Raw genomic sequence first — 21,570 nt, forward strand, 5'->3', positions numbered from 1 at the left:
CCTGTAAACCTGCTGCCACCTAAACAGCCCTATTATTCAAAATGTACAATGAACATTTGTTTACTTTATTTAGGGTACATGGTGCCCTAAGTGTGCATGATGCTCTACAGTCTACACCAAGTGTAGAGAGAGACAGTCTCTACCCTGAGAACCCTAAAATCAACGTCCTTCATCCTCTGTCAGGTCTGCCAATTCCCTTCACCTCTTCACTACTTCAGTCCTATGCAGTTTTTATGATGCAGCAATATAGTGGCATGCTTTTTTTTTAAAGTACTATGGCTCCACCGGGACATAATAGATACAGTACAGGGGACAGATCTGCAGAAGCATTTTGCCACACCTACCTGGTACATGGCTAATGTGGTAGAATGGCACACATTTGATGTAATGGGCTAAAGTCAGCCCTGAAGTAATGGATGCTATTCCACTGATTTCAATGGAACTGAGCCAGAGTTACAGCACAATTCCATTTATTCTAGTATATGTGTGGCAGACATTTCTAGTTTATGGGAGTTCTTATGAGATATGCTACTTCTAGCAACTATGGAACTGACAGAAAAGAGTTAAATTACAAAAATTATCTGCAGAAAGTATGCCTACTTTCAGTGAGCTGCTGCACTGTATCAGATTAGCTGACAGAATTTGTCACTTACTCCATATAAGTAGTATGCGTGTACACTACTGGTGTGTGCATCATTTACTTGAATCCGGTTTGCTGCCTCTCTACTATTCGGCTAATAATGACAGTAGGGAAGTTGGTTAGCAGAGAAGGCAAGCTTCCTTAGCCACAAAAAAAACTGTAGGATGTCTCACCATTCATGACAGGTTTCAGAGTAGCAGCCGTGTTAGTCTGTATTTGCAAAAGAAAAGGAGTACTAGTGGCACCTTAGAGACTAACCAATTTATTTGAGTGTAAGCTTTCATGAGCTACAGCTCACTTCATCACCATTCATGGGTATTTAATCTCTAAAACACTAGAGGGCTGCACAAATACAGACATCTGCATATTCCTGTCCTGTTATGTAACGTGTCTTTCATACTCCTCACCATCTATGTAGATTTCAGAGCCTTTTACCTTTAAACATTTTTTGATTTTACTCTGCAATGGCAGAGGCAGAGTTACTGTGATCCTCTCCGCTTTGGTTATAGATACACAATGTAACAATAAGGATTCCTTTCTCCAGGAATGTGCTTGCAGTCCCTCAGAGAAATTAGTCCATCTACCCAAAATCAAACAATTTGAATTAAACAAACAGTGTGTGTCCTTTTTCTCTAACATTATCTTTATTGGATAATACTTTATTTATTTTTGACATTATTGGGCTCAATTCTAAACAAAGTGAACATACCTCTAATTTGAGTAGACCTCAAAGTGAACAGACCTCTAATTTGAGTAGACCTCAATTTCTCCTTCATTCAGGAGACTGATCAGACTGAACAATACTTCCTCCACCAATGTCAGCTCCCTGCTCCAAAAACAGATATTTGGTTATGACAAATTGCCTATTGCTTCTCTTTTGCTGGATAGAGGTTTTTCATTCATGATTCATAGATTCTAAGGCCAGAAGGGACCATTGTGATCATCTAGTCTGACCTCCTGTATAGCAGAGGTGACAGAACTTCTCCAAAATAATCCCTAAAGCATATAATTATACAAAAAATATCCAATCTTGATTTAAAAACCTGCAAGTGATGGATAATCCATCATGACTCTTGATAAATTGTTCCAATGGTTAATTACTCTCACAGTCAAAAATGCACGCCTTAACTCCAGTCTGGAAATTCCTTTAGATGAAGGAAAGGAATGGAGTAGTTCTTCCCTTCCCAATTATATCTCCTTACTCAAGGGAAAGCAATGATCAGGCCACCAGAGGCTGCCCACTTGTACCTATTTTGTGGTGTGAGGGGGGAGGATTAAACTGGGATCCTCACCTATCTTCTTGGGCACTGGTGAAGGAAGGAAGGATTGTAAAAAAAGCCTCCACTTCTTGTGTTCCCTAAGCTCAACATTTTATCATGAGGCTTGCAATATTCCTTGTAGCCCCAACCCCTGGAGTTATAGAAATACACGTGAATCTCAGCTTTCCTTAAAATAAGTAAATGAAGTTTCTAGCCCTCATAACTGCAGAGAAAAGCTTGAAACATTACCCAAGTGGACCCCAAATTCTCAAAAATCCAGAAGGCCAACACAAAATCTCATGTTTTTAAGTTAATCTCATGATTTTGGGAGCTCAACTTGTGATTTTAGATTGCTTGGGGCTGGCAATATTATGCTTTTCCTTCTTTCTTTGTTGTTTTTTTGGGGGCTTGACAAAATTTGGCAAAAAGGGCCATATTCTGTTGCCTGGGGAAGATGAACGTGCATGAAAGCAAAATCCCTCCCTTAGAGGGCCAACTTGAATAGTTAGACCCATACAAAAATGGGTCTCTATGTGAACTGTCAAAGGATATTCTATATCGGGTGGATGTTTCAGAGAATGAAAGCACATGGGGCATATGGCTCAGAAGGGAAGCATGCATGGTGAAGGGGAGTATCTTATGGTAGATGAGCATATACAGGGAATGGATGTTTCCTGGAAAAAGCAGTTTCTCTTATGAGATGTATATGGGGGAAGGCATTCAAGATAGAGTTGTCACTATGGGAGAGAGAAGGCCACCGGCAGCCTATCTCACCATGATCCTGCTATTACCAGAGAAAGGGAAAGGAAGTTACTAGCATGCTCCCCAGAATAACCCCTTGAGCACAGTCTAGCAGCTCATGACACTTTATGTACATTTAGTTTTTTACCCATCTTTGATTCTATGTAAATCAAAAGTGGCTTCTGTCAAGCCAGCTAAAACGTAGCACAATAGTCTCAAATATGATGTGCAGATTTTTCTTCTGACATTGTTTGTCATATTGTATGTGCATTAAATTTGCTCCATTAAAGTAATTCATTTCTTGTTCTGACTACTTTTCAGTCCTTGTCTGTGAGCAACTTTATAGACTCTCATGACTATTAACAAGGCTGAGTAGTTTAGAAACGGAGAGATGTAGGATGAGGCAATCAGAGCAAATCCCCCACATTGGAGTGTAACAAGAGGTTACAAAACACTTAACAATGTAACTCTGAAATCTCAGCCTCACTCCTCTTTCTTCAAATGAAAAGAAATAGAGTTATTTTAGAGATGTAATCATTTGAAATGGGAATGACATGAAAATATGTAAAGATCAGTAAGAACTACCCACGTTTTGCAAGCATATGCAATTTAAAAAAAAACATTTTAGACAATTGGCAATTTTGTTCTTTAAAGAGCATGAGATGTTCATCTGGTTACACAATCCAATTGAGAGGTAATGAGTTTAATAGGTTCAGGTTGCGCTGTAGCACTGGTATCTATTTTACAGCACCAACTTTAACTGTGGATATGAGGTCTTAGAAAAAAAGCTATTATGTTTTTCATTAACTGCAAAACTGTCCTCATCAGTCACAAATTATGACTATCTGGCACTAAAGCCATCTAGCAGGTTTCAGGTAAGAAGACTCTTCACATTTTATTTTTTGTTTCAGAAAATGACCCTGAAACATCCAGGCTTCTTTTAGGAGCTAGTATATTTCTTTCCCAAACTACATAGTTGTGGACTTCATTTGTTCCAAAACCAAACCTTTCCAACAAAGATGTTTACTATTAGGCACCTATCTCCACATGTAGGCACCTAACTCTAAGGCAGCTATTTTCAAAGGGGCTGAGCTTCTCAGTGAAGTTGATAGGGGTTGCTAGTGCTCAGCACTTCTGAAATTCAGGCCACAGTGACTAGGACTTCAAGAATAAAATAGTCACAATAATTCCATTTCTGTGGTTGGCCACCAATCATGTTCTAGCCAGACCACATTTCTACCCTTCACCATTTCCGCCCTCAGGAGGAAAATATGTCACTAAGTAACATGGTTAAAGGTGTGGAAACTCATTACACCCAAAGCCAGGTCTCCCGCCACTTTTATAAATGATGTATTTGTCATCTTGGGGTTAGGTGGCAGGAAACTGGTAACTCTTTATAATCAAGCAATGGAAGCCTGGAAATTCACCTGGCTGGGTGCCTGCTTAGCTGGTGAAGTGGGCTCACTTGGAGGAATACCTCAAGCGTACATAGATTGAACAAATCACTTTGCACTTTTATCAGCATGCCAAGAGGCTCTGACACCATCAGTTTCACAAAGTATCATTAAATAAAGCATTGTATTTTTAGGTTTCCACATGCACAGCTCATTCCTCTCTCTGCCCTGATAGAGCACGACAGCACAGTCCAGTAAACGCAAACTTGTGGTGGAGGGCAGGATATACAGGGTATAATCCCTATAGCTCTCCCTTCACAGAATTCCTACAGAATTTGATGCCTAGGGAGATGGTATGTTCCTGAAAAACTTGAATGTCCCTGTTTACAGGGCCTGCCCCCGCATTTTGTCTTGCTTGATATAAACACTTGCAGGCCCTAGGAGACCTCCAGGAGAGCCCACTCTCTCTCCTCTGAATGCATCCTCTGACTAGCTCTACCCTGCACACAGAGACAAACCTGCAAGGTGGCAAGAGGAATATGTTCTTACTCAGCTCAGGAGGGAATAGGCAACCTTTTTCTCTTCCCCTCCCCAGTCACCAAACATCTCCTGTGCCTACCTCCCTGACGACCACCAAAACCACTCTACATTCTGACCCCAACAGGTCTCCCACCTTTCACTTTGAAAATCTAGCCCCTCTATCAATGTAATGTTATGTACAGGAGTCTGAGCCCTCAGAGCTGGGCTGCATAATCCATTACACACCTGGCCCCTATATTGGTTGAGAGAGTGGAATGGCTAACAGCATTACTCATAGTATATCCAGCACAGGCAGTCGTAATAAATGCATTAATTCTATTTGTTTATTTACAGTTTTACAGAATTACATACTTAAAAAAAACAGACAAAAAACAAATGTGCCAAATTTGGATAATACCGCTTTGGTGTAAAGTAACTTCATTGTAAATCACAGAGAGGTTCATTTTCTGGTTTGAAATAGAAGGGGATGCAGAGGTAAACTACAGATAATACCATTCTCCGTGTTTTGCTGCAGTGAGATCATTCACATGGAACTTTCAGGCATTTTCCCCTCAATTTTGTAGAAGTTTAGCTTTTCAAAAGACAGGAAATGAATAAAATATCCTTACGGTGTTATTGATATTTAAATAAATGGCAATTGTAAAGGGAAAGTATTTTTACCTTTACTTTAAAACCTTTGTTCTCCTTTCTGAACAGCAGTTGTCTGTGACAAGAAATGACAGCCCACTTCCATTTCCATTAGTGATTCCAGACGCTAGGTCACACAGCAGTAGTAGCCGCAAGCTGAGAGAGTGAGAGGATTGCTCATTCTGTTTGTGGGCTGTGGATGCTACACAACAGGAGAAGGGCTATTATTGGCCTCTACCCCCTCCTGCTCTCTAATTTGGGAGCTAACTGGTGTAAATCAGCATAGCTCCACTGATCTCAATGGAGCTATGCTGGTTCACTTCAGCTGAGGATCTAACCCATAGTGTACAAAAAATATACTTTCTCTATAGAAAATACCTATATTTTTTTCAAGCAGCTCTCATACTTGATCATAGTCAATGGGAGGTGGGGGTACACAACACCTATGAAAATCAGATGCTCATATATTTAAACAATTTCTGGAGGGGAATACATTATTTTATTTTCCATGGGGTCTCCTTGTCCATCTCTCTAAACTGCCCCAGATTTGTAGACATTTTGGACTTTGGAATAGCCTCCCTCTTAAAATGTACTTTCAATCCGCTCTGCTTAAAAATGCCCCCATCATATCATTGTGTGAAATATTATGCCACTCTGCTTTCCATTACAATGGACCATCAACACAAACCTAGCTGGAAGTTTAATAAACTACTCCAATCTTCGGACCAGTTTGGGGCTGTTAGATACATAACAAAGTGTCCTCACAATGAATCAAGTAATTCCCTGGCATTCAGCTACTGTACATCTAGGAAAACCTATTGTGAATGACAAAGGCTGTCTAAGAATATTCTGCATGCTTACTATTTCCCTCCTGAGGCAACAAGCATTGTCTGAAAGGAAAGCGCCGTGTCTTGATTATCCCTTGAGAACAATAATTACTATAATAGAGAAATATGCCATACATTTTATTCTAAAGTAATTGAAAAAGTCTGACAGGCTAAAGCTTTCTGTATGTCCACTGCTCTGGGATTAGATCCTCTGAAAGTTAATGTATACGGGCAATGGGCCAAATTCAGCTTCAGATTTACAGGATTTAATTCCATTGACTTCAGTGCAGCTATACCTGCTTATAATGTGTCTGAATTTGGCCCAATGCCTTCAGCTACAACCAAAATGAATACTGAAAAACAAGCATCAAACATGTTAGTTCTGAATAATGACCATAGTCCTTGGCATACAAGCAACAGCTTTCCCTAAAAATAAGAGAAACCTATCTACTGCCCAATCTTTAATAGAGACACCCAAGTCTATAAATACCATGCTGAATCCAGTCTAGGATATGATTAACTAAAACACACAGGCAGGGTTAATCAGCCAAATGAAAGAAACTAAACGATACCTGAAATTTTACAGCATGTTCATAATGAAGAGTGTTTGGAGAGTAGGAGAACAACACAGGCCACACAGATTGGGGAAACGTAGCATCACTTTGCAAATATAATGATGACACCGCTAAGAACAAAACAGTCATGGATACAAAGCTCATTTTAACTCGAAGGGTAAATGGGTAAATGATTCATGCCCCTCTACTCTGATAGCGCTACAAAAATTTTCTTATGGATACCAGGGGATGAAATCCTTACCCCAGTGCACATTTTGTTGTTGATATCAAGGGGGCTAAGATTTCACCATTGATTCGGCAATACATGTGTGCCGTGACTGCATTCTGCAAGACACAAAATTCAGGGATCATTTAACTCTATTCTCTGATACAAGCCACTTGCAGAAGTTGCATATACAGTTATTTATTGTCCTCCTTCATTCCCCATTTTAAATTATTTGAAAAAGAAATCGCAAACTATGGTTCATCCTTTCATGGGTTTATATGCATTATGGGGATGATAAACGATTTGACTAGTCATCAATTAGGATGGTAAAAGCTTAAGAATTTTAATAAAGACAAAACACTTAAAGTACTTTAATAGCTAGAAATAAACTGTCATCCCTAATAAGAGCAGACTCTAATACTGTCCAATGCAAATTAATCACATATATGTATAGTACCAAGTATCTCATCAGTAACGTTCTGAATGACTTTGACATAGACCTGATGGACTTTTCTGTCATGTTAGTGATAAAATAAAAATTTCTAGTATACTATGCAGACATTAATCCAGCCTGACCGATAATTTTGGAGCTGCAATTACTAAGCAATACAAAAGAAGGCAACATAATACTTTAGTATTACATCAAATACAATTTGCCAAAAGGTTGCACATTCTGCAGCACAACAGAAAATATGCATAAGTATGATAAACTGTTAGTACTGGCCAATTTAGAGGTCAATAACAGAATACCAAAATCTTGGGTGCAAGTCAATAGCAAAGCTCCTATGTATTTCATTTGAGCCAGAATTTTATTCCTCATATTTATATTAAGTGTTCTTGAAGGATCAGAGCAGAATAATGCAGGGACAATAACTCCATTCCCTTGCTGCTGCCTTGAGATTTTCCTTGGAGAGGGAGGATGGCCTTATGGTTAAAATCTTAGACTGGGACTTGGAAGAAGTAGGTTCTATTTCCAAATCTACTACAGGGTTCCTCTGTGACCTTGGGCAATTCACTTAATCTCTCTTTGCCTCGGTTTCCCCATCTGTAAAATGCAGTGGATGATAATGCATTCTTTTTCCTCCCCTTTGCATCTATCTAGATATATCTATCTATATAAATAGTAAGAATTTCTTACCTATCTAAGTGTTTGCAGATTGCCTCACTCATTTGGGTTCTGATCATAGCTGTAGTCTTCAGGGGCTATTGTAATGCAAATAAATATTTGAATACCTTTAATATAAATTATTTCATATTTACTAAACAAGATTATATATTCTAAAGGTTAATTTGACCAGCGATAATGTTGACTTGTCTTTGTTCTCAGATCTGGTCTCATTTTGCCCAATATTTTGGAAAAGGAAACAAAGAAGTGGTTCAAATTCAATCTCAATCAAGCTGACATTGAGACAGTGTCAGCCGTTTCCTGAGACTTTAAAATAAACTATTCATTGCACCATTTGATAATTAAAATAAAAACATCAGCAGTGTTGTACTCCCCACACTACCTTTATCATAGCAACTCAGTAAACTACACAAACATTAGTCAGTTTGTACAGCACTTGGAAAATGTAAAGCACTACATAGGTGTGAAGTGTTATTGCCACAAATAATTTAAACAACCACATTAAGCATAATAATTAAATTGTGATACAAATTAAAAAAGAGAGGTAGCGACTTAAGATTTTTCTGGATGAAATGAAGGAAGAAGATCAATTTGGGGATCTTTGAAGACTTCATTCCGAACTGGGGTTAAGAAGTAGTCACAGAGGCTGGCAAAGAAAAGTAAGAGCAGACGACAAACTACAGGGTGCAGGGAGTAAGAGTTCAGACGCAGCAAGACAGATGTACAGTCAGGATAATTTCCCTTTAATAACAGAGTCTAAAATATTGTTCTCTTTGTGAGATTCTAAAAATGCTACTTGTCACCTCTCTCTGTGTCTTGCTGTGTCCAGACTCAGTTACTGCCCACACCCTGTAGAGTATTTCCTCTGCTCCCTGACCTAACCCAACATATAGGTTACTCACACTGCCTTGCTGGTCAGTGTTCATACTTTACGGGGGTACATAGGAGAATCATCTTTTAAAAGAAAGCCTAAAATCTCTTTCTTCGTTAGAAGTCTACATATTCTACTGCACAGGTTTCCTGGTAAGGACCAAGCAACGTTCAGAAGAGACAGGTTAGTAACTTATTTGTCATCCTGTTTGTCTCTAGAAGGAAACACAGGACTCTGTTTAGTAAATACTCAATGATTCTTACTTTTACATTTTATAAAACATTTTGAACTTTTTATTGGGCTTCAAATATTTGAACATTTATTAGGCTATTCGTGACCATACTGTTTTGTGGCAGTAATACAATACTGGCTATATTCCTTCCAATACATTTGCACATGTATGTGCATCAGACTGTAGAATAGTAAAACAGAATACTGTGGGCTGATGGCAAGACAAAATACTTGTCAACCCTTGCTCATGTTAGTGATCATTGACTATTTTATGTTGTCTAGACTTGCCCAAAGTTTTAATGGTAGTGCTTTGTATTGACCTATGGATTCAATACCTCTCCCACACTCTCACTTCTAGACCTGAAATGTCAAGGATGGAAGAAGTGTCATGACAGCAACACCACCAAACATTTTGGGAAAGAATGCTCCACATTTCTAGACAGTTAAAGAGCTTCATTCTGCATGAAACAATGGATAGCTGATACTGTATTCACCAACAGCCTTATGTTTATCAGCATGAAGTGCAGATCTGGTTTTCTGACACACACCCTATCACCCCAACAGATAACAGACAAAATGTATGGACCCTTAACTATCTAACACAAGATTTCCTCCTTCCAATGGTTTCTTCAGCCTTGTCTCCCATTATAATGTACCACAGGGATCACGCAAACAAAGACCTCAATGCAAGTCCCTCACACATGTGCCTACATTTATTAGAGCAGAATATTGTTCTACCCTCTTAGCCACCTTAAAATGCATCATTTCTCAAATGGATACCTTAATTAAAGAGGAAGTATGGCCTCATGGTGTAGGCCCTGGGCTCACACTTGGTAGATGTGGACTCAATTCCCCACTCTACCACCAATTTCCTTGGAAATACTGTGTGAAACTCATGCTCAATCTGGATTTGAATCTTGTGAAGGTTTTTTCTGGTTTTGTCTCCCACTTTTTGCTTATACTTTGTTTATTTCTGTAATAGCTATATAACCTCTTTCTCTCCTGCCTATTTAATGTGTTCTTTATAAACAACCAAATATTCCTTGATATGCTGAGAAGAAAATATGGATCTCATAGGCAAGATAAGAATGACTATTTAATAAAGTTATTGCTGGATGATCCCCTCATGAATTATTATTCTTGCTTGATGTCCAAACAATAAAATTGTACCACAGGAAGGAAATACAACTTTCCAAGGACTATGGAGCGAGTATTGAGTTTTTGTTTTTGATCTATATAAAGTCATTTAACAAAGATAAAACTTTTCCAATTCTGTTTGCATATGGCTCATTTGAAATTATAAGAAGAATTCACATTTATGCATATAACAAATTGTTTGGAGGTTGGTTCATTTCTTTTGGTGTTTTTTTTTCTCAAGAAATGACACTTCTTTTTGCAGATGAATCCCTGTATCTGCATGAACCCGTTCTTATGTCAGTGGGGTTCCACATAGTGGAAGAGTCCATCACCATGAAGGAGCTGGCAGGATTGGGAAAACAAATTGGCCAGTGTGCACCATGAAAAAACATCATTTACCAGTTGCTACCACTCAGTGGCATCTGCTATACCACTGTAGTCCTCTTTATTTATTTCAACCACAATAGCATGTTATTCTCAACCCTCTGATGTCGAACCATGCCATTTCAATGTGAACATGATCGTCAGCTACTGAGTTAACCATCTGATTGTGGCATGTTTAGCCAGCAAGCTTCTTTCTCATTTATAAGTCTACTTACTTGATTACCTGCAACATCTCATTCTACTTGGGACTAGGGTTTCCTGTGCAAGGTCATTTTAAATGCAAATATATATTATCACACACACACACACACACACACACAAACACCCCCTTTGGACCAGATCCTCAACTTGTGTAAATTGTTGTAGCTCAATGAAGACAATGGAGCTATGACAATTTATACTATCTGAGGATCTGGCCCCCTTTTTCCCAGCAGATTCAACTCAACTTCCATACTTATTCTTTCATTGCTTGTGAAAGGTGCAAGGTTGAAGTCCCCCAAAACTGCTATCCTTGAAACAGGCACAACATAGGCAGATGCAGCAATAATTACACTATCTTTGACCTGAAGCAACTATTTTGTGGCATGAGAAGATAATTTAGTCTTAATATGCATTGAGTCATTCTTTTGAGACTGCCTATAAGCGTACTTATTAGTGCCAAGTGAGTTTTGCACTCTGGACACCTGTCCACCAGGATCTGGGTTGATTCAGTGTTAAACTGATGGTTTTTATAACAGAAGCAGGTATACACAAATGTATTTCAACCCTCTTCTAAACTGTTTCATGTTTACAAAAATAACGATTCTGGTCCTTTAAATTACAGATTACCATAGAAGCACTAGTCTGAGCCATGTGCAGTTTCCTTTTGCCAATTTTCTGTGAGGCATTTGCTTAGACATTTTACTCACATTCAGTCACATTGAATTTCTAATCCCACTTCAAGACTCTTTGTACTATGCATTGTCTTTTACCCCCTCATTGGGAAACATGAGAATCTGCTCAGACAGACTTTGTCACATCACGTGTTATGGCTGTTTTGTTTTACATCATCTACTGAGGCGCAGAACACACTGACTATGACAAGAGGCTTTTTTCTGCTTAAAACAGGGGCGGGGGATGGGGGGCAAGCACATACACAAGTGAAAGTCACACAGTCCAAAAGGAAAAAAAAAGGCAAATTATCACTTATCATACTACTTAAATAGGTGTTGGCTAACATGCTAGTGATCTGCTGTGAAGTCAAGTTGCAAATAGATTCTATTGTGTTAGATTTGTATGTACCACATGTTACTCAGCTTTTGAGGCTGAGCCATTTATGTTTTTCATAATTATAACAAAAATGCTCTGTGACACTTTTATAAAGGGAAAGTTCTGCCAGGATTATGGTGAACAGTCTGTTTTATTTTTATATATAGATCACTGTCAACTAAAATTAAAGAGAAAGAACAAACGGGCAAGTTAAGCCCCTTTGTTACTGATGTTCCAGTGGACCTAGGGTGTGCCCATTGTTTCATTTGTTTCACATTCCACCTAATGTTCATAAGCAGCAACACCTGGATATACCCATAATATTCAGCAGCTCAGCAGGTATGGTTTACCTACATAGGGTTGGTTCACCAAGCAGCAAAGCATTTTCTGCCTGGATTGTTCAGAGGTCAGCAGATGCATGGACATACCTACTGTAACTGATATATTTAGCAGCAGTCAAGGTTTGTTATTGTGTAAGTTATTGTGGAGGGAGAATTTCAAAGCTGGCTAGATGACGATCTCCCATTATTTCAAGAGAAGCAACGCATTTACTTTATTGCACTCAGCACTGAGTTACACACAAATCTCTTAGTGGGAATGGTTCCTATACCACTGGTGCCAAATTCTAGTCTCAGATACATGGCATCCATCACTGAGAAGCTTGAAAAATCAGCTGTTGGGTTGATATTTTTAGTGCATGCACATATGAACTGAGCTACTGAACTTAAGCTCTGACCTTTTCAACCTGTTGTCTTCCTACTTCTGCTTTGTATGTGATCTTTTCCATGACCCTTTTAGCTTCCTATGACATATCGCACACTTAAGGTATATCTACACAGCAAAACGGTTAGTGCAGGTAACAATATAACAACAGTAGTGACACAGGATGTAAATACAACTCTGGGGTAAACAGCACCATTTTTGCCCCCTGTCTTCCTTACAGAACCTCTATTTTGTGCTGATAGTGACTGCTCTCTGTGGAAATAAACAGAAAAACTACTGAAATTATCTAAACTAAAACTGAGGTACTTTATTTTTGCCAGTAAAGAGATTTAGGGGAGAATATTGCCTCATCTATATTGTGCTACCATGTGCGGATATGTACGTAGGTCTTAGCCTTGCTCAGTCCCTCGGAGGAGGGATGTGGTGAATATCACTTTCCTGCAACCAAATTCTGGGTGACATTCAGAAAGGCATTGGCAGGCTTGAGAGAGAGACACAACACTCTGTAATTAGACAAAGCACTGTCCTGACACTTGGGTTGAGATTGTGAAAAGAAGTAAAGGAGCAAAAAATTGGGATATCCTAGAAACCTTCTCCAACAAAAGCTACATTCACACACCCTTATCCTTGCTCAATGAGACCTAGCACAAGTATATATGGTAGTGTAGCCACAGTAGCATGGGCAGTGGTTGCACAAGCACGGCTCAGCCCTGCCAACTACAAACCTGCCTGAACCCCATGTATACATACTTGGCACAGCTAAGCCATGCCACCACTCCCACTGCCCTTCTACCATGGTTACACGGCTATTTATATTCATGCAAGCAGTCATCAAGCTAGTGTATGTGCACACGAGCTAGGAATCACACTCCTTGCTCGTAGTGTAGATGTAGCCAAAGATAGATAAAGTCTGATTTTCGATCACACTGAACACAGATTTAAACCAGTGCAATGCCATTGACTTCAGTGGAATCACTCCTGATTTGCACCATTTTCAGTGATAGGCGAATCAGGCTCATAACGTCTACATTCCAATCATACATTTATACATAACTGTTACTCTATGTACTTTATGCCAGCTTGTCAGGATCTCCTTTAATCCTAACAGTTAGCAGGTGAACTGCTGAATGTCGGCTTGAGGAGGATGGAAAACTGTACTATGTTGTCCTTGTTTAGTGACCTTACAGTGAGAACACTGTTTTTTTTTTCTTCACAGCAGATGATTAAGCATTACAGATAGGATTAAAACCTTCACATCCTTAAACAAATGTCTTTTTCAAGTATCTAATACAAAGCAGGTCTAGAAAGTCTGCAGCTATAATGATTTCATGTTTTGCTGATCCGGGCCTTTTCTACTGAAAGACCTTTTAGTGGTCCCTAGTGGAAAGTTGAGATCAGCATTTAAATGCAGGTCTACCTTTTCAACATAAGTCCTCAGAAGCCAGTATTTCACAGTATGCTGAGAATACATAGATATAGATATTTTGAATATACATATATATTGTTGTCCTTTATTTGTGATGTCTCCAAGATTAATTAATTTTAATCAAGGGTCCGGAATTTGTGCTTGTTTTTCTCCTCTTCTCAGTTTATGTAGAAGCAAAAACACCTCCTAATAAGACAGCACATATTTAAGACACTTTCTTTGTGTGAAACACCTCTTTCCCCAGCCAGTTAGGGACCAATTATAGAAATTTCCTCTCTCCTTTCAATTTCTACAGCTGAGGAGCAGTCCTTCCTCTCCTAGGTAACAAGCATGCTGCACATGTGCAGTGGGACACAGAAAGCAAATGTGTTTGTTTTCTTTTCATTCTGTACAAGTAACCCTCACACTCTGTTATAAAGCCACAGCTAATTTTTAGTTTTAATTAAACAAGAATTCTCATTAAAGAAAATAAGCACACTGCAAAATCAATGAGGATATCAATTTACCTTGCACACCTGCCATCTTCTAGATCTGTCATTTTCCTCCCCCTCCTGCCTCCTGCAAAAACTCCCAGTAATGACATTCTCCAGGCAAAGGGCTCACAGGCTCCTCCTCCCAGCACTGTGGGTCCTACTGATTACATCATTTTAAATTAAAGTAATGTTCTTGTCCATTGGGAGGCCTTTAGGAAAAACTGATCAGTGCAAAAAGTTTCATGTTGTAAAGTTAATAGAACAACTGGCCTGCTCATTCAGTTCCTTCTTGTGTTTTGTGGTCTAAAGGAACCTAGTTAAATCAATCTCAGCCTACCTAAACTAAGGCCTTGTGTCATAAATATAAAGGGAAGGGTAACCACCTTTAAATCCCTCCTGGCCAGAGGAAAAACCCTTTCACCTGTAAAGGGTTAAGAAGCTAAGATAACCTCGCTGGCACCTGACCAAAATGACCAATGAGGAGACAAGATACTTTCAAAGCTGGAAGGGACCCTTCACTCTGTTTGTGTGATGCTTTTGCCAGGACCAGAGCAGGAATGCAGGTCAGAAGTCCTGTAAAGAGTTAGTAAGCAATCTAGTTAGATATGCGTTAGATTCTGTTTTGTTTAAATGGCTGATAAAATAAGTTGTGCTGAATATTCCTGTTTTTGTGTCTTTTTGTAACTTAAGGTTTAGCCTAGAGGGATTCTCTGTGTTTTGAATCTGATTACCCTGTAAGGTATTTACCATCCTGATTTTACAGAGGTGATTCTTTTACTTTTTCTTCAGTTAAAATTCTTCTTTTAAGAACCTGATTGCTTTCTCATTGTTCCTAAGATCCAAGGGTTTGGGACTGTGTTCACCTATGCAGATTGGTGAGGATTTTTATCTAGCCTTCCTTAGGAAAGGGGGTGTAGTGCTTGGGGGGGATATTCTGGGGGGGAAACGTTTCCAAGTGGGCACTTCCCCTGTTTGTCGTGTAACACTTTGGTGGTGGCAGCGTTTAACCTAAGCTGTTAAGAATAAGCTTAGGGGGTCTTTCATGCAGGTCCCCACATCTGTACCCTAGAGTTCAGAGTGGGGAAGGAACCTTGACACCTTGTCTACACTAGAGGGGAGATTGATCTAAGTTACGCAACTTCAGCTACATGAATAACGTAGCTGAAGTTGGCGTACTTAGATCTACTTACTGCGCGGTTCACACTATGCGATGTTGACAGGAGATGCTCTCCCATCGACTCCCCTTGCACTTCTCGTTCAGATGGAGTACAGGTGTCGATGGGTGAGCAATTGGCGGTTGATTTAGCGGGACCCATTAAATCGACTGCCGATGCATCAATCGCTGCACATCGAACCCCCAGTAAGTGTAGAGAAGCCCTCAGTATACAAGACAAGCAGGCTCATTTGGTGCTCTATATCCACATATTGCAATTGTACTTCCCATTGTGAATGTGAAACAATGCATACCATACGGTATGACCTTGTCAAACTCACTGAGTAGCAAATGTAAGGATCAGCATTCTCAACCACTGCTGTATACCTTTAAAGTTCTACTTCTGAGAAGCTCCATTTCTTAGCTAAAAAAGGCACATGCCATTCTTTCAGTGCATGAAAGCTTTATGTGGCAGATCCTGGTGAGAAGAGGAATGATCAAACTTTGGAGTTTGACTTATATATCTAAGCCAGGATCATGAAGGTGATCCTTCAGATCAGGGAGTTGGGTTTTGAGTTGTTTTTTTTTTCTCCTTCTCCAAGATATTCCCTTTTGGTAATTGTCTCTAGGTAGTGACAGCTTTAAAACAGTGCAAACTGTGTATTCTGGGTCCTACTGTGGAAAGAAAAGCCTCATTCCGCAGGTCATGGGGGAGGCAAAAAAAAAAATATTTTGACTAACTTCTGCCTTGAGATATGCCAACGGCACCCCCTAAAATTTGACAAAGCATGAAGAGAATTCCCTTCACTACACAGAACCTCCAAACTAATGCCCTAATCCTGCAACAGACCCTGTACAGCAGATTCCTGTGTCCACACGGAGCTCCACTGACTTCAATAGGTTCTGCACACGTGCAGGACTCTGCCCAAGCACAGCAGCGTGAAGGCCTAGGACATTAAAAGAGTCAGCGTGTGGAGAAGGTGCTAAAGGATCTATAGGGAAGGAAAACAAGAACACAAACCAGTCCTAGGTTCTGAACCAGTTTTATGGGAAACACAGCAAAAAATATTTCAGTTTCACTATTCTGTGGCCTGCTTTGCCGGCTGCTGCAGTGACTTGGTTGGCTTCCCCAGTGCTGGTATGCAACAAGTGTAATCTTTATCAGTGCACACATACAACACTACATACAGTGTGTTACACAGACCCCTAAATACATAGACACATACATCAAATAATAAATTAACAGTAAATACTTGTAGCAACTAAAACCTCATTCTTCAAGGCTAAAGCTCTCTGCAAGCTGAGCAAAGAAACAGCTACACTAGCTCACCCTTACAGTAACTATCAATATCTGTCTAGAGGGCATGACTAATATTTAATACTGCTTAAATTATTATGTAAAAATTAGCATTCACTAATATAAATATGCGCTGCTCCTTCTACCATCCTCCATCTCACTGGTTAAGATTATTGTATATCATGTCCAAAATATGTGCTTTGAATATTAGTTTAATATCCTAATTGTAATAATCGACTCCAGTCACACGGATACAAATTTTCAGCGAAGTGCGCAGTTAATTAAGAGTTTGCTACGTTGAACATGTGTTCCCCTTTGAGGCAACATCAAAAGCAAACTTGGACCAATGTTAAGAAATATATACGAGTAGCTCAGATGTGATTCACCTGCAAGGTAATGTGCTCTAGAGGACTGCAGGCAGGGTTAATAGCTCTCAGATCAGAGCTCCTGAGCTCTAATCTTAGCTCTCACACAGATTCCATCTGGGGTCTAAGACAAGTCATTAACCCTCTCTGCTTTGATTTTTTTTTCACTTGTAAAATAGGGATAATAATAGTTAACGGTTGCCATGAAAAAGTCAATATCTACCAATGGCAACCACCCCATCTAACCTGAGATTCCACATTTAGGGCACGCTCCTGCCGTCTTTTAAGTCAATGGCAAAATTCCGTATTTCCTAATCTAACCATCTAGAAATTCTGTGGTAACTCAAATATTACAGGATTGTACCTATTGGCAAATGTCCTCTGTTTAATGGTGATTACTGTACTTAGCTGCCTCAGAGGGAAGTTGGGAGAATTAATTAGTTCATGTTTGTACTGAATTTTGAAGAGCTAAAAAAATAAAAACCACAATGTGAGTGGTTTATTACCTCAGGAATTTTGCATTTATGGCCTGATCCTGTTCCCACTGCAGTCAACGGAAGTGTTGTCATTGGCCTCAATGCAAACAGCTTCAGGCTTTCATTAAGTCTGTGATCTATCACAAATGAAATGATTGTGGTGGCCTCAACCTCATGTAGTGTCTGTCTGCCTAAACCAGAAAAGTGTAGCATGATTTCAAATCGTTATTATTATTACTTATGATTTGTAAAGCCCACATAGTTTCCTATGATCTATATAGACAACTAAAAAAGAGACAATTCATGTTCCAGGAGCTTGTAGTCCAGACAGACAGTACATACTATTGTAGGGAAGGGGAAGGGAAGCAACAAGCAGCAGTGCTGTGTGATATACATTGGCCTGCTTTGCAGTGACACCTACAAAAAACTAGACAAGTTAGACTGATGCTAAGCAGAGACCACAGCCTATGACGCTGACCAAAATTGTCTGTTTCCTTGTTCTTCCCGATCTGTCCATATCCATCTGTTGTCTTTTTCCTTATAATTAGATTGTAAGCTCTTGGGGGCAGAAACTGACTTGCTGATCTGTGTTTGAACAGTGCACAACAGGATCCTGGTCCATGATTAGGGCTCCTAGGTGTTATGATAATATACAATAATAAATAATGGCCCTGCAACTTTCTTTTTCTTAAGGGGGGATTTAATATGAAGAGGGGGAAGACACAGAGGATTCAGTGAAGGGAGAAGTTCCATGTTGATATAAGCTACAGATGCTGAGGATGAACCAGAGGAAATATATAAACTTGTCAGTGTGCATTACCACATACCACACAACAGAACCACTAACCCAGGAACCTATCCTTGCAACAAAGCCCGTTGCCAACTGTGCCCACATATCTATTCAGGGGACACCATCACAGGGTCTAATAACATCAGCCACACTATCAGAGGCTCGTTCACCTGCACATCAACCAATGTGATATATGCCATCATGTGCCAGCAATGCCCCTCTGCCATCTGCATTGGTCAAACTGGACAGTCTCTGCGTAAAAGAATAAATGGACACAAATCAGACGTCAAGAATTATAACATTCATAAACCAGTCGGAGAACACTTCAATCTCTCTGGTCATGCAATTACAGACATGAAGGTCGCTATCTTAAAACAAAAAAAACTTCAAATCCAGACTCCAGCGAGAAACTGCTGAATTGGAATTCATTTGCAAATTGGATACTATTAATTTAGGCTTAAATAGAGACTGGGAGTGGCTAACTCATTATGCAAGGTAGCCTATTTCCCCTTGTTTATTCCTACCTCCCCTCCCCCCAGACGTTCTGGTTAAACTTGGATTTATGCTGGAAATGGCCCACCTTGATTATCATGCACATTGTAAGGAGAGTGGTCACTTTGGATGAACTATTACCAGCAGGAGAGTGAGTTTGTGTGTATGTGTATGGGGGTGGGGGGTGGGTGAGAAAACCTGGATTTGTGCTGGAAATGGCCCACCTTGATTATCATACACATTGTAAAGAGAGTGGTCACTTTGGATGAGCTATTACCAGCAGGAGAGTGAGTTTGGGGGGGGGGGAGGGTGAGAAAACCTGGATTTGTGCTGGAAATGGCCCAACTTGATTATCATACACATTGTAAGGAGAGTGATCACTTTAGATAAGCTATTACCAGCAGGAGAGTGGGGTGGGAGGAGGTATTGTTTCATGGTCTCTGTGTATATAATGTCTTCTGCAGTTTCCACAGTATGCATCCGATGAAGTGAGCTGTAGCTCACGAAAGCTCATGCTCAAATAAATTGGTTAGTCTCTAAGGTGCCACAAGTACTCCTTTTCTTTTTTCGAATACAGACTAACACGGCTGTTACTCTGAAAAGTGTGCATTATGAATCCCCATCTGTGCCCGATCCACACAGACTGTGAGTCTGTTACAGCTCTCAGCTTCAGAACCTCGTTCTATAGCTCAGTGGTTTTCAAACTGTGGGTCACGACTCAAAGCACTGGGTTGCGGTGGCTCCGGTCAGCACCGCTGACTGGGCAGTGAAATGTCCCGTTGGTGATGCTCCCAGGATAAGGCTGGCTAGTTCCTGTCTGCTCTGACACCACGCTGCACCCCGGAAGTGGACAGCAGCAGATCTGGCTCCTAGACATGGGGGCCACAGGGCTCCGCACGCTGCCACCACCCCGAGCACCAGCTCTGCACTCCCATCGGCTGGCAAGATGGTGGCTGTCACACCTGTTGTCACCATTCCAAACATTCACTTCCTGAAGGACGACACCTTTTGCCAATCCCTAGAACATAGGGTGATTCATCCAGAAGTTGCAATTCAGCACAGTGGAAATGAGGGAGTATACAGACTATCAGGAGGGGCTAAATTCAAAGAATAAAGGAAGAATTGACATATCTTTTTTTTTTCAGAAAACAAGCAGAGCAAAACTACTACTTCCCCTTTAAGAGAGGGGAGAGGGTAAAATGGCGACAAAACATCTCTGGACAGTGTTAAGCCACTGGCAAAGGACTATCATTGGCTGAAATAGTGGCGGAGAATTTAAACACCGTTAGGAGAGCGAAGACAGAGTGTGCAAAAGACAGGCACCCGTGTGGAAAGCAGAACATTTCTGAGCATGTTTTATCTCCAGAAAAGGAAAACTCTATCAAGAGGGGACAATACAAAACTCCTGCTTGAAAGGCAAAGGATATTTCTGAGCCTACTCCTTTTCTTCTCTCCATAGCAGTGTTTCAAGGGATTCCCACATTGCTACAAACACTTAAGAAAACCTGCTAACTAACCATTTAAACCAGAAGAGCAACAAGGGACAAACTCTATTTCGTCTGTATTGGTTCCACACTTGGCCTCCTCAGTAGTCATATATCATTATTCATCTCAGCTTCGTGTCACAGTCCTTTTCAGATCTCTATTTTCAAAAGCCTGATAGCTCACAAGCAGCGTTTCTAAACATAAGATCTCCTGCCTTTGAAACCACTATCTATAATGCAGCCACATATTCAAGTGAGTGCTGAGTCCACACTGGGGAACTGAGTATCTCTACTTCTCAATGCTATAAACACCCATTTCTAGCCTTGCTGTGAGGTTTTGGAATTTAAAGCTCTTACATTCTTTATTTATAGTAAAGGTTGTTTCAAGATCCACGACTGAACATTGCCCTTGCTGGGCCCTGGGCAGAGGTAAATTTGGGTAGGAGAGAAGGGTATCTGCACATATGGAGGGAGGAGGAGGAATATTTCTCCAATAGTTGATTTCTCTCTTTAAAAAAAATAAAAATAAGTGGCAGCTTTTGATGCTGATCTGGGGTTAAGGATGTTAAAGTCCCAGAGAGATGAATAAGTGAGCAAAGTGACAGTCAGAGAAGTACATGATACTTCTTATGTGGCTCTGCATTTTCTTATATGGGAATCACCTGTATATATACATGGACACATATGTGTATATGCATGTGATAAGCTGTAGAGCTATGTGAGAAATTAATTTATTATTGTTAACCACCTATGGTGTCCTGTGTCCACTTTTCATCACCTCTAGATTTACACTAACATTCCAAAATCCTGAGGAGCAGCCATTTACACACACACACACACACACACACACACATCCATTTTATGAATAACAAATTGCAATGCAAATTCTTGACATAAAATTTTGCATTAAAAATTCTCATCTGTGTTACAGGCAATGGTTTAAAAAGTGTTAAATCACTTAGGTGCCTAATTTCCATGAGACTTAGGCACTTCTGAAAATGTTTTATACTATTTCTTTACTTTTTACTCAGTTTAGACAGTGACATTCTATTAGGCAGCTTAACTTTTGGTTTACAGCCAATTTCA

The 21,570-nt window shown here is 39.9% G+C and overlaps 1 protein-coding gene across 18 annotated transcripts in view; it reads right to left on the reverse strand.

Annotated features, from left to right (window-relative positions):
• The window catches only part of PCDH9 (protocadherin 9), an 894,725-nt gene that overhangs the window by 793,316 nt on the left and 79,839 nt on the right, over positions 1-21,570 (reverse strand). For 3 of the 18 annotated variants that reach the window (XM_073346304.1, XM_073346311.1, XM_073346319.1), the window contains exon 3: positions 6,845-6,927. The exons of the other annotated variants lie outside the window; for them this stretch is intronic. In XM_073346304.1, coding sequence (XP_073202405.1) covers positions 6,845-6,927 — 83 coding nt within the window. The remainder of the gene's footprint in view (positions 1-6,844; positions 6,928-21,570) is intronic. 18 annotated transcript variants of the gene reach the window in all.

Source organism: Lepidochelys kempii, chromosome 1 (genome assembly GCF_965140265.1).
Source record: "Lepidochelys kempii isolate rLepKem1 chromosome 1, rLepKem1.hap2, whole genome shotgun sequence".
Classification (NCBI taxonomy): Eukaryota; Metazoa; Chordata; order Testudines; family Cheloniidae; genus Lepidochelys; species Lepidochelys kempii.